Source organism: Glandiceps talaboti, chromosome 12 (genome assembly GCF_964340395.1).
Source record: "Glandiceps talaboti chromosome 12, keGlaTala1.1, whole genome shotgun sequence".
Classification (NCBI taxonomy): Eukaryota; Metazoa; Hemichordata; class Enteropneusta; family Spengelidae; genus Glandiceps; species Glandiceps talaboti.
In genome coordinates, this window is record NC_135560.1 from 5,461,020 (window position 1) to 5,474,683 (window position 13,664).

The 13,664-nt window shown below is 37.5% G+C and overlaps 1 protein-coding gene and 1 non-coding gene across 2 annotated transcripts in view; one reads left to right on the forward strand and one right to left on the reverse strand.

Moving 5' to 3' along the window:
- Positions 1–1,095: 1,095 nt before the first annotated feature.
- LOC144443811 (neuronal acetylcholine receptor subunit alpha-10-like) overlaps positions 1,096–13,664 on the reverse strand; it is a 30,667-nt gene continuing 18,098 nt past the window's right edge. The window contains exons 3-6 of the mRNA XM_078133359.1: positions 9,875–9,919; positions 4,574–4,683; positions 3,043–3,575; positions 1,096–1,800 (exon numbers count right to left, since the gene is read on the reverse strand). Coding sequence (XP_077989485.1) covers positions 1,202–1,800; positions 3,043–3,575; positions 4,574–4,683; positions 9,875–9,919 — 1,287 coding nt within the window. The 3' untranslated portion in view covers positions 1,096–1,201. The remainder of the gene's footprint in view (positions 1,801–3,042; positions 3,576–4,573; positions 4,684–9,874; positions 9,920–13,664) is intronic.
- On the forward strand, positions 10,007–10,079 carry Trnat-ugu (transfer RNA threonine (anticodon UGU)). The gene has a single exon. It is a non-coding gene; the product is annotated as a tRNA-Thr (tRNA).

A 13,664-nucleotide genomic window follows, 5' to 3' on the forward strand; every position in this document is an offset into this window, starting at 1 on the left:
AAGCATTTTTAGTTACATAATATTAATTACACTTTCTATTATCACTTACCCACTCACCTTTGTATGATAATGATGCAGAAAATGACGTCATGATTCTGCATAGTACATTTTAATCTAAATCGAGGCTAATACCGCTAAAGTGACTAAATTTCAACTCAACACTTTACCATCTAGTTTAAACTTTAAAATTTCAAATTCTTGGCAATTATGAAGACTGGATTCTTCAAAATAGGGTGATATTTACAGTTTTAGAATTCATATAAGATATGAAAGTTACGTGATGGCCTTCTAATTTCTCTAATATTCATAAAGTTTACAATAGTGACAATTTGTGATATTGTCATGGAATTAGTCTAACGTACTTTGAGTGCTGTGCTAGAATAATTTTGTTTTGTTGCTTTCCTTCAAATATTTCTAAAAGGACGAGCCATTCAATTCATTTACCAAAGCATCTGAATTTGGAACAGAAAAAAACAACAAGCTCCTTAATGTAAGGGATAAATATGATTTCGCTTGAAAGGCGAAGCAACATGGTGGTCATCAAAGACTGAATACGCCCCCCCCCCCAATTTTCACAACCAAGTCGATATCAAATAACTCTTCCTTGTCAACACTTCTACCATGTTCTGTAATAGTGATTATCAAGTTCCAATAATATATCGTGTGTACTATATTGTAACACTCTCGTGGTAACCACAAGGAGCCGGGAACGGTGCTACAAATAAATAAATAAAAAAATAATAAACAAACAATTCGAACAAATAAATGTTTCCATATATGCAGCCAAAGTTTTGTTTTGCACAGAAACCTATAGTAACAGAGTTTAATATACGGACCCAGTATACAAGCGATAAGTTACTCATGTATTTATGGTATTTTCATTTACTCACGCACATTCTGTTTATTTGTGTATTTATGGTTCTTTGTTAGTTTCTTTATTTTGTAACACGGTTCCTGGATTCCCTGTGGTGGTAACTACTTCAACGTGGAGACATTAGAATCCCAACTGATCCTCCCCCAGGTTGGTTGTCAAAAACACTAGCACCCAACTGATTATATGACTCCTCCCCTAGGTTACTTATAAAAACACGCTAGAATACCAACTGATTCTATGACTCCTCCCCTAGGATACATATAAAAAACACGCTAGAATCCCAACTGATTCTGTGACTCCTCCCCCAGGTTACTTATAAAAAACACACTAGAATCCCAACTGATCCTTTGACTCCTCTCCTAGGTTACATGTCAAAAACACAACTATTCCTAATGTGAGCGAGATCACGATCAGTCCGTATATCCACAAAAACATTCGATCAAGAAGTCTTGCAATTTCTTTCCATTCTTGTAACCATTTTCTATACACTTGGTCCTCTGCATTGTTCCCCGAATGTTCACAGGCAATGTCGTAATGGTTCGAATCGGAATACAGTGAAGTGTCGTTGTCGCTTCCCACACAGTTACCATTGTTCATCAATTCTGACTGTAGATTCAAAAGCTCATTTTGTGTTTTACAACGACTATACTCGTTTTGGGATTGAGCAATTTTGTGCCTTTTCTCTGCTCTCTTCCTTCTTGTCAGTAGGTTCAGAGAAAGGCGTCGTCGAAGGCTTTGACTAGACCGTCGTGTGATCTTCAAGCGCGCTTCTGTGCGGAGAATCTTTGCTAGCCCGCGAAAGGCGAGCGCCCTCAAACAAGGCGGCGCTCTTCTTATCATTGCGCCACGAAAGTGTAAATTTAATGTCAACGCTGTTGTCACACAAGACAAAACAACTAGTGCTATGGTAACGAATAAGTAAAGCTCTGTGGAAAGAAATATAAAAATGATTTAGTTATTTTAATCGATTTTTCTCGAGCAACAGGAAGTGACTCTAATGGTAACTCATACCGTGGTCGCCTGTGCGTTATAATTTTGCAATACAAAACACACAACAGAGTGGATAGCCGGTCATATCCGACGCTATTAAAAACGTCTAAAATATGACATGCTGTGATGAGGGACCGGTCAGTTTCTCCAGCCTGGGGAGGGGGTGGATTCTTAAATCGGGCCGACAAAAAGTCACTGACCCCCCTATCTGTAAAACCAAAAACAGGCTGAACCCTCATATCACTTAATTCTAAAACATGATGGACCCCCCCCCCCCCATATATAATATTCACATGACAGGTATTTTATGATCGTGACTCAGTGTGGACTGCTTGATTGTCTTGCATCAACTTTATAAGATCCTGGGTTAGCACTCTCATAATTATAATTATTGACTACATTTACATGACATGTTCTGTAACTAGTGTGGTAGCTAGGTAATACATGTATATGTATTTGTATAGTTATGTTTGAACTAATAAGTAATATTAAAGAATTCATGTAAGAAACAGGGATAAGAACAAATAATTACATTACCACATTTCAGACAAGGCTATATGCCATTGTATAAAAAGGATTTTTTTTCTTCCATCACAATCCAAAACACAATGACCCCCTATCCACAATTTTGAAAACAACATGACCCCCCCCCACTACTGCTAATTTCAAAAACAGGGTGACCCCCCCCCCCCTATAAATCCGACGCCCCCCAGGCCGAAGAAATTGACCGGTCCCTAAATTGAATGTGCATACATGTATTCAATATACAAGGCCTTGCAGCTGTTGTGTTTCTCCAATAACACTTCATTGTACTCAGAATGTACAAAAACAATGTTAGAAACTGTGTAATCTTCGTTTCGTGTTAAACAATTCAAACACAAACACATTCACAACACAAACACAAACACAAACACAAACACAAACACAAACAAAAATACACCGACAGACAGGCAGACAGACAGACAGACAAACCACCACCACCACCACCACCACCACCACCACCACCACCACCAACAACAACAACAACAACAACAACAACAACAACAACAAAAGAAATTATGGCATACGTATACCATGCTTATGGATGAAATTTGTTGAGCATGTTTGTGTCTCTTTGTTTTAAGCTCTTATCGTGATCGTGACTATTTGTAGTGGAAAATATTGCAGGATATACTTACGAAGGTATGGTATTCGTTCAGAATTAGGCGGCATATAGTCAGACACCGTGGACAGAAAGACCATCAATGTCAACATACTTGATACACTTAGAGTTATCCTCTCGCCCGAGTCAGACGGTAGATAAAACCCGACGACGACGAGCACCGATACTAAAAATGCGGGAAAGATTATATTAAAGACGTAGAACAGAGAATGTCGTCTGATGTGTATTGTATAAGTGACGTCAGAAAACGGTAGTGGACAGCAGGGAAAGAAGATAACATTCCGATCTATGATCATATCGATGACACTCCATTCTCCGTTACTTATGAAATTGTCTATATTGCTTTTATTGTCCGGTACAATATCGATCAAAGTCATCGGGTAGGACCATGAGCCAAATTTAAACAGACAACGTTGATGGTCGAAAGGAAAGTAGGTCGCATCGACTGAACAGCTTGCCTTGTACACGTGTGGTTGTATCGCCAAAACTCTACCAGATGACATCACGCTAATATCAGTACTGTAGTGTCTCTGGAATTCCTCATTGACACTGTAATGTAATCATATATATATATACGATTATACCGTGCACGAGCCAAGTTGAACAAAAAATATGGAATAGATAATCTGGTCAGTCTATGTCTACGTCATTGGTTCTGCTGTATTCGAACTATGAGTTAAAACATTCAAAATTGCCATTACTTTCCCGATTTGTCTTTGATATTAATGGCGCTGGTATAACTGTTATTCTCCAATATATATTTTCTTCATTTAACCGGGAAATACTCGTGACCTAGGGGTTGTCACTACTCATCTGGTAACTCGTAGTCACAAAGGCCCGTTAGGTCACTCGTATTTGCATTGGCTGAACGAAGAAAAATATTGGGGAATAACATTTAATTACTATAAGCTGCTAATTACCAAACAAACACTGCAAATATTATAGCCCGTTCCCGTTGTTCATTGCGCTTTTATGTTGCGTCGTTAGCTATCGTGCCTACTAGCCTTATAGCCTGTTCAAATTGCTTTTTTGTATTACATAAAGTTTCCTTTAAAGAATGATATGTTCATTCTTGGAAAATAAAAGTTTCGTACAAAGTATGACAAGTGTACGCTCGCTAAATAAAGTCTGTGGTGCCATTTACACGCCACCGTATACGACAGCTAACGATGTAACACAAATGTGCAGTGAACAGACTGTTTTTATTGTTGTGTAAGACTAAATACCTTGATGTATATTAAGTATTAGTACTGTAAGTGCACGCCATAGAAAGTTCAAAACGTACAATTTAGAAACGAAGTCATATACATCATTGTATACATGTACATAGGGTTTCAACCCGCCGTTTTGTAGTCGTAGGAAAAAGTAACTGATACACATTACAATATTTTGGAAAACGACAGATTATGGTGATTTTACCTCAAATTAAGTAAGTTACTTGTGAATTGAAAACATTCGGTAACTGTATGCTGTGGTGAAAACGTTTGCTATGATCAACAAGTCAGTGAGATGCACTGAGATGTAGCATACACGTTATTTGTACTTACCTACCGTACAGTGTTATATCGGGCTGCCATACCTCATCTATAGGAAGTTGAATTTCATTGATTCCGTCATATTTGCTCTCATTCCATCTCAAATATTCATCAGTCCATGACTGTAAAGTAAGCAGTGTAATTTCAACATCGGCTACAAATATCCTAACAAATGTTTTGTTTATCCTCGGATCACGAAACTTGGCGGTCTGTAAGTAATAGCGCCCTTATCGGCCAGTAAAAGCGTTTGCATTTGTCTGTTGAAGGAACACAATTAACCCAAACGTAACCCATGGTATTCTAAAACTGTGACATATGACCATTTCCTATTTTCGAACTTAGTTTGTTTCCAGAAAGTGATGCTATTTCATAATTTATCATGTATGTTTGAGTAGTTGCAACGCAAGGAGATGATTTCATCGACATTCATATTAAGGCCAAAAAAGGAGAAGAAAGCATTGTTTCTGGTCAGCGCTTAGATACTCTAGCGTCGTTCTTTCTTTACCTGTTTGCCCAGCCCATACAGTCTGCAGGCCCTGGGAAAGCACAAAAATCAGCAACTTCAGTGAATACAACTACAGAGCCAATCGTGAACAAGCAAATGAAATCTGCCCACATACACACTTGCTCTAAAGTACTAAATACAAATAACAGGAACTGCCATAAATAGTAGATTGAGTGACAGGTGTGATATTATTATAAATTTAGCTTGTGCCACTTTGATAATGAGTATCAAAGGTAGCAACCAAATCAGCCGTTGGGGGCGTTTTGCATGTCTTTACTGGGAACACGCTTAGTAACTTGGCGGGCTGTTCTGCCCTCACCGGCGTGTGAGGGCGCCCGGTCACGGCGTACATTGCTGACTACTGTCCAAGTTGGGGAGAAAACTTGATGTTTATTACGCGAGACCGTGGCATTACAAAAATAACACCGTCAGAGTTTTAAATGTGTAAAGTGTTGTCCTATCGTGTTTTTATTTCACATTCAGTTGTCTCTGTTGGTTATTCACTCTTGTTTTGAATGTAGTATTGTATACGTGTGAGAGAGAGAGCGAGAGAGAGAGAGCGAGAGAGCGAGAGAGAGAGAGAGAGAGAGAGAGAGAGAGAGAGAGAGAGAGAGAGAGAGAGAGAGAGAGAGAGAGAGAGAGAGAGAGAGAGAGCGCCTCGGAGAGAGAGAGAGAGAGAGAGAGAGAGAGAGAGAGAGAGAGAGAGAGAGAGAGAGAGAGAGAGAGAGAGAGAGAGAGAGAGAGAGAGAGAGAGAGAGAGAGAGAGAGAGAGAGAGAGAGAGAGAGAGAGAGAGAGAGAGAGAGAGAGAGAGAGAGAGAGAGGGGGGGGAGATATATATATATATATATATAATTGTTTCCGATAACATGACTTCAGTAAATAGGGTAGGTAGATCGGAATTTTATTTTATTGTATTTTACTTTAAAAAAATACTTTGACCCCAAGATAACATGCTCGTCGTTGGTCATAATACGGCCGTGAGAGATTGATGAGGTGTAAAAGAATTAATTGAAGACAGTTAAGTAGACGAACACGTTATGCAGACTACTGTTAAATGAGTCTAAGAAGACCTGATTTCTCTCTGGAATACATTTTTTTGTATTGTAAGTGTTCAGGGTCTGGTAAGGCCTAATGAAAAAAATTGTGTGGTTCCGATTACGCTCAATTTTAGAAAAGGTGGGGTAGGCAGGGCCGTAGCCTGACCAAATTGCCAGGGGGGGGGGGGCAGAACTTTGTCTTGGTGCAATCATGCATTTAAAATTTAGAAAAGTGGCTAATTTACATAAGTTTGCATACAATTTACATAATATCTATTTTAGCATACGCAATTAAATATAATATGTAAGGCTAAAAAGCTGGTCAACGGGTAACCTAACCCATCACATTTGGATAGGTAGGTAGAATTTCATTTTTCCGCAATGCTTGACAAGGATAAAACAAACCATATATAATGATAGCAAAATATAGATAGATAGATAGAACTTATTCAGTCATCTTGATACTATCTCTTGTAATTTGTCTGCATAGCTATAGTTAGGAAATGTACACAATTCACGGTTAAATAAATGTTGTAGCTCCTCTCACCCTCTCTTCTCAAAAAATGTTAAGCCCCGCCAAATGAAACTCGATCATTATTTTAGCCACCCCTTCTGTCACCTATACTAAAGTGGAGATATAAAATTATGTGGTACAATATGCGGATACATTAAAATAACAGTGACAGCCAACAACAATGATACTCTGAATGAGATTACTTTCCACAGGATGTGGATTTCACACGCATACGGAGATGTATCTAATTAGCTCTAACCTATACAGGGAGGTACTTAGCCAGACACCATCCATCTTGTTTTGGGAGAGAGACAATTATCACCTCGATTGCTACTGATTCGAGAGACAAAGAAATATCCTTAATTTTGAAACAAATGCGAAGCCCGCATTAGGATATATTGCCTATCACCAAAAATAATATATGGGTAGGTTGAACAGTTTTTCATTTTTCCTGGCCTAATGTCACATCTTTCAAAGTAGTTGCCGAAAAGATATCACATTCAAAGTAAAAAAACCCAAACTTTTGAATAAAAAAAAATTGGATGGTGCTTTCTCAAATAAGTAACACAACAAAATAATCCTCCTAACACTGTTATGGCCCTCCTTTATGTTGGAACCCAATTATATGTGAACTCAGTGAATTCTCCTTGTCATTATCATTATAATGGAAATTAAAGTTTGGATTTTGATGTCGAAGGTACAGCTCTGTTTACAAATTCAGGGTCATTCTTTCCATAGCAAGTTGTCGCTTCAAAATGAATTACGTAATAACGCTAGTGTCAGTGCAATGAGATAAGTATATCAAACAACATTTTAACCAAAGACAACGCCGAACACAATTATTGAAAGTGGATCTTTAAAGAGTGGATCTTAAATTGCGTACCTAGTTTAATAGTTTTTCAGGGCCACCAAATATTCCAAAAGAGGTCTGCCGTTTTATCAGTAAATGTTTTAATATAAGGAACAAGATGTAAATGAGGTCGAGTGCATCTTCGGGGTCACTGCATGCAACAGGCGACCTCACGTTGAACGACTTTTTCCGTATTTTTGGGAGTTTCACTCTCTGACATTATTGCGACTTGCTATCTTCAAATGAAGGAGACTTTCAAGACTACTGTTACTCGGGGAAAATGCACAGTGCATGTGAACTTCTTTTGTACTTTCCCGCACAAAGAATTTTTAAAGATACAATTTTTAACTGGACACATTTTTATTCAAAGTTAAGCCAGCGTACAATAGAGATAAACATACATATTAGCCAGGAGTCAGTGTACAGTCACATTTGACTTTAGTGAACCATCAATTTAAATCGCGCATGCAAAAGAATCATCACGTAAATAACGATTTTAATAACATCGCTATGTGTTCAAAAAGTCGCTTTTTTTCTTGCTTTTTTCCCAAATCTCAGGGGAGGGGGGCTGATGCCCCCCTGCCCCTCCCCCACAGGCTTATATATTTGTTTCATGTGCGAGTGTCTAATTCAAGTAAGTTTTCCGTTAACGTTGTTTTCCAAATGGTCTCTGTGTCAATGGTTTCTTCCCATCTGATGTTCCGCCATAAGTTGTTTTGTAAATTGTATTTTGCGCCTAAAGACAAATTTCCGCATTTATATACGGACAATAAAGTTATTGAATCGAATTGAATTGAACTCAATTAAATTGCAGATTGAAAGAACGGTTTATAGTGCCTTTTTAAGTTGGTGTCAGTTTCGGCATCCACTATTTCTAGCGAGACTTCACAATTGTCGCGATTTTATCATTTTTCTCATGAATATGTAAACAAAGTTTAGGGTCGGCTGTGAAAAACTAGGTGGGATCGGGTAACAGGAACCAAACAATTTTTTAGGCCTCATAAGTCAAAATAAAAAAAGTGTTTGTTTCCGATAACATGAATTCAGAAAATAGTGCAGGCAGGTCAGAATTTTATTTTATTTTATTTTACTATACTTTTTGAAAAAAATTACCTCGACCCCCAAGATAAGATGCTCGTCGTCTTCCATGACCGTTTGATGATGAAGTAAATGAAAACAATTATAAGTTAAGTAGACGAATACGATATGCAGACTGTATTGTTATAGTCTAAAAAGACCTGGTTTCTCTCTGGGATACTAAAAGTGTTTAGGATAGGGGGTTTAATCGGAAACACAGTATTATTTTATTTGGTCTAATCACGATTTCGGCAAAGCCATGTAACAAGATAATATTTAGGCCTCATAAGTCAAAATAAAAAAGGGTCAGCGAGTCAACAAGGGTTTATTACGCTTTTTGTTCGTCTGTATACAGTCAGTGTCGTACATATGTGCGATGGAAAGTAACAAGGGAAAACGTGCTTGTCAAAAATAAAACTTGGATTATCACCCACAGTGACAATATCTTATGAAGTGTCTGGTCTTATCAGAGTACTTGTCTATTTTTAACGAAATATCACGTTCTGACAATGGGTGCTTCCGATTATCATCTCAGGTCAGGTCAGGTAAAGTCAACCCCGAACTTCCCCACTCCACGAGTAGAGTCGAATTAGGGGACTCCGAGTATGACGTCACTTGATTTTCAACCGCACCTGCTTGGTGTAACCATAGCCAGGACTAGTCCAGGCCCCCTCCCCTGCCTCTAGGCTGTAACGGGCCGGTGGCAAAAATGAACACACTCCATAGATATTTACAGGTCGTTCGAATTATGATAAGTGTGAAAAACAGTTATCTGACAGAGCTATAGAAAAAACTTGTCTAAAAACCGAAAATAATGTTGAAATGTTCCTTATAGTGCCACTTTATTAAAGATAACACTACTGCGAGAACCTAGGAATGAAGTCCCGACCTTTTCAACCTTGCCATCAGTTTCATCAGTGTACAACATCTGTTCCGTTCATTAACAAAGGTCCTTATTACGTCATTAATTAACAATGTATATACATTGAACATTCAATTGTTTACTTTTTTAAATTTTGTACAGCTGTATATCATCCTCGAGAAATGACATGACGTATGTGTTGATTAAAAAGCGAGATACATTATGCATATTATGAAATGAAACTGCAAACTTCAATATTATGTATGAATTCGAAGTGAATCCTCTCTTCGTCAAAAGATTTGGTATCGACATTGAGCAAGTAATGCATGGGTCATTGCAATGACGAAATAGGTATCGTACATGCCACCACTGCCACCAGTGACACATGAAACACAAAAGGGTTGATTATGCACAACAATACATTATAAATCTTTAGTGAATGTGAAATTATCTTTGAATAGTCTTACCTGGCCACACCAACTCTTCAGAATAATGACTTGACCCTTTTCATCCTGTAAGTGTTTTAAAAGTATGTTCTACATTATAAATATGATAACAAGTATGATAAGTAGCTAATGGTGAAGTGTTACTTTATAAGTGCCTCCTTAGCTCAGGGGTTAGAGCACTGGTCTTGTAAACCAGGGGTCGTGAGTTCAAATCTCACAGGGGGCTTCTTAACTTTTGTTTTGTTAAGGGAGCTGATATTTCCTCGATTGCAAATTTGAAACTTGCCCATTTTCATTTTTACTTTCACTATGTATGTATGTATGTATGTATGTATGTATGTATGTATGTATGTATGTATGTATGTATGTATGTATTATGTATGTATGTATCTATGTATCTATGTATGTATCTATGTATCTATGTATCTATGTATCTATGTATGTATGTATACTTTTAAAAACACTTATTGTCTGATGATCGCGCAATGCGTGAAACTCCGAGTTACAACCAAGAAAGAGTTCCAGTACTACCAAAACTATTGCTCTCTGCCACTGCGGTATAGAGCACTGTCTTAGCAGATTGATACTCACCGAGTTATATATATATATATATATATATATATATATATATATATATATATATATATATATATATATATATATATATATATATATATATATATATATATATATATATATACATATATATATATAAGTAAAACATAATATGGAGTTTCACGCTCTTTTTTACTCCGAGATACGGCTTATGACCACCTAATGATTTCGATTAAATCTATAATGCTCTGCTCCTAATATTGCATCGCGCATTGTTCGCCCTAGTGAGACGCCTTTATGTAATTCAAAAACGGAATTCCATAGTCTGAACGATAATTTGACACAGTCAATCATACATTGTTGACTCATAAATTGCACTCATATGGCATTAGTGGTAATTCAAATTACCAACATGGGTGTCCTCTTAGTGATTACTTAATAGGCAGCAGAAGGTAGTTTTTAATGGGGAAATATCGTCATGGGGTCATGTTACATCCGGGGTACCACAGGGATAAATTGTGGGGCCACTTTTATTTGTTCTGTACGTAAACGATATTTTGGAGTGTATATCGCATTCAAAAAAGTTATCTTTATATGCTGACGACACCAAATTACATGGGTCAATTTGAAGTAAGTCTCTTGCTATGACAAGACTTGGATCATGTCGCTGAATGGTCGGTAAAATGGAAGACGTCACGAAATTTAAATAAATGCTACAGTATATATTTCACCACGGTACGTTATATTGCCATGTTCAATTATGTAGTTCATTAGAATCAATACAGTAGTTTTTTTAGATATCGTGTCCACAGACACACACAGACGCAGACACATATACATACATACATACATACATACATACATACATACATCCATGCATGCAAGCATGCATGCATGCATGCATACATACATACATACATACATACATACATAGATACAGGAGGTAAAAACGCCTGTTTGACACAACATTATATTAGATGAAATGGTTGGTATACGGTAGACTTCGGCACTTGACTGGTTGGAGTGTGAGAAAACGAAAATATATTTTGGGATGTACTGCAAACAAAAGTAGTTCATAGTATTCTACTGATATATACTTAACTTCACTTACATTTGACAGAACTAAAACCTGGTACTAGGATATAAATTATAAACGATCCAATGACATAATTCATTTTCCTTATTATGATATTAAATTTAAAAAAACCTAAAAGGACAAGATTATGGATGAATTGGGGAAACATAGGTTTCCATTACCCTGGCCTTATTAAAAGTGACACAGCGCTAGTGTTAAAACTATTATCAACATATAAACAGCATAGAGTGTAATGTTCCGCTGTCTATAAAATATTTTCTTTAGCTGGATTTTACTTTAAGTAGTCTTGCTGTATCTTAATTTTAATTTATACGGCTTAGGACAAACCTTTAGTGAGGCAGAACAGTGCCATGAATATATAATTTGCATAGTCTACTGTTATCGCTAGACAAGATATGTATTGTTGTAATGTAATGTAGATGCCCGCATATCGCAGTAGTGATGCTAATTAAATATGTATGTTATATCGAATAAGATTATGTGTTGCAGTTTCTGTATATTTGGCACGCTGGAGAGAGCGTTAGCCAGGGACGGACGGGGCTCTGCTTCATCGGATCTCAGCGCTATCTATCGATAGAAATAAAGTCTCATCGTTCTACTTTCAGTCCACAAGGTGTTTCAATACACTTTACTATTTGGTAGTTTCATGGACCCTGGGTCAACGGCTGTTTATAAAGCGTAACTATTTTTACGACGTTAATCTTTCGACAGGTATCTCAAATGACTTGGATACGTTTAACGAACAACAATGATTAATTACGTGGCTATGAATTATATATTATGTCTTGTCTACGGTTATCATCATTTTTATTACTGGTCACCTTCATAATCGTGTCTTTATAGTTTACCGATGTACGTTTATATATGTATAAATAGTTTTTTGCATATAACATATACGACAACAAATTTGTAATTTACGAAGATATTTAGATAGTGTTTCTTCGTTCAGTTGTCTATGGTTTAGCAAAGGAAAATACGATTGACATTCGGGACCTTAACACTACTTCGCCCGTCTCTCTCCCCCCTCTCTCTCTCTCTGTCTCTCTGTCTCTCTCTCTCTCTGTCTCTCTCTCTCTCTCTGTCTCTCTCTCTCTGTCTCTCTGTCTCTCTGTCTCTCTCTCTCTCTCTCTCTCTCTCTCTCTCTCTCTCTCTCTCTCTCTCTCTCTCTCTCTCTCTCTCTCTCTCTCTCTCTCTCTCTCTCTCTCTCTCTCCGTAAACAAACGTTAAAGGGAAACGCCACTATAGGAAATGAAGCCATCAATGTGTAAAAGTTGGGTTGGGGTGAGTCATTTTATGATTTTCTCCTATATTAGGGTTGAACAGTGTGTGTGTGTGTGTGTGTGTGTGTGTGTGTGTGTCTGTATCACCATTCTCTAAATGAACGGCTGGCTCAATTCAAACGAAATCTGGTACACGTGTTCCATAGGGTAATGGCAAGAAGTGATTAGTATTTGGTAAACATGCCATCACACGATCTCTTCACTATTTCAAAATTGAAAATCTTGTATTTACTTCATTCAATACTCCCACATCCGATCAGCCTAGGAAGTTGTCGGTGAAAAATGTGCCAATGCCGGTGAATTCTATAAATATTGGCATTCAGCAGGTGACATTCTAAATTTAGTGGTATATAAATGGTGAAATTTCAAATATACTGGCATTTTACTGGCAATTTTGAAGGTTGTACTTTACACATCACAGTGTAGATGAAATATCCCGACTGACATACTCTGACCCCAATATTGTATCAAAACATATGAAGACAGACAACATTGTTGATGTTAGTTTTGAATGACACTTCAATTAGATAACAAAGGACGACATTCACATGAGCAGTGTACACAAATTTGATATGTTTGTTGTTGTACATGACTATGTCGGCAAGCCTTCGATTTCGACACAATTTGCCCTTTTTTGTTTTTCATTGGCTACCCCTGTTTGCCCCTGACATTGGTGATTTTAAAGATTTTAGTTCAACGTCTCTCCTCAAACCATGGCAGTTTGACCGAGTACCTACACAGTGGAGAACCCCGGTTCATTGAGTAAACGACATATAACTCGTTTCTTCTCTCCAGCTAGTAAGCCAGGTACGAGTGATCGAAATGGTGAACAACCTGCTAATTGCAACAAGACAACAGGTGACGTTTCAAATGTGGTTGC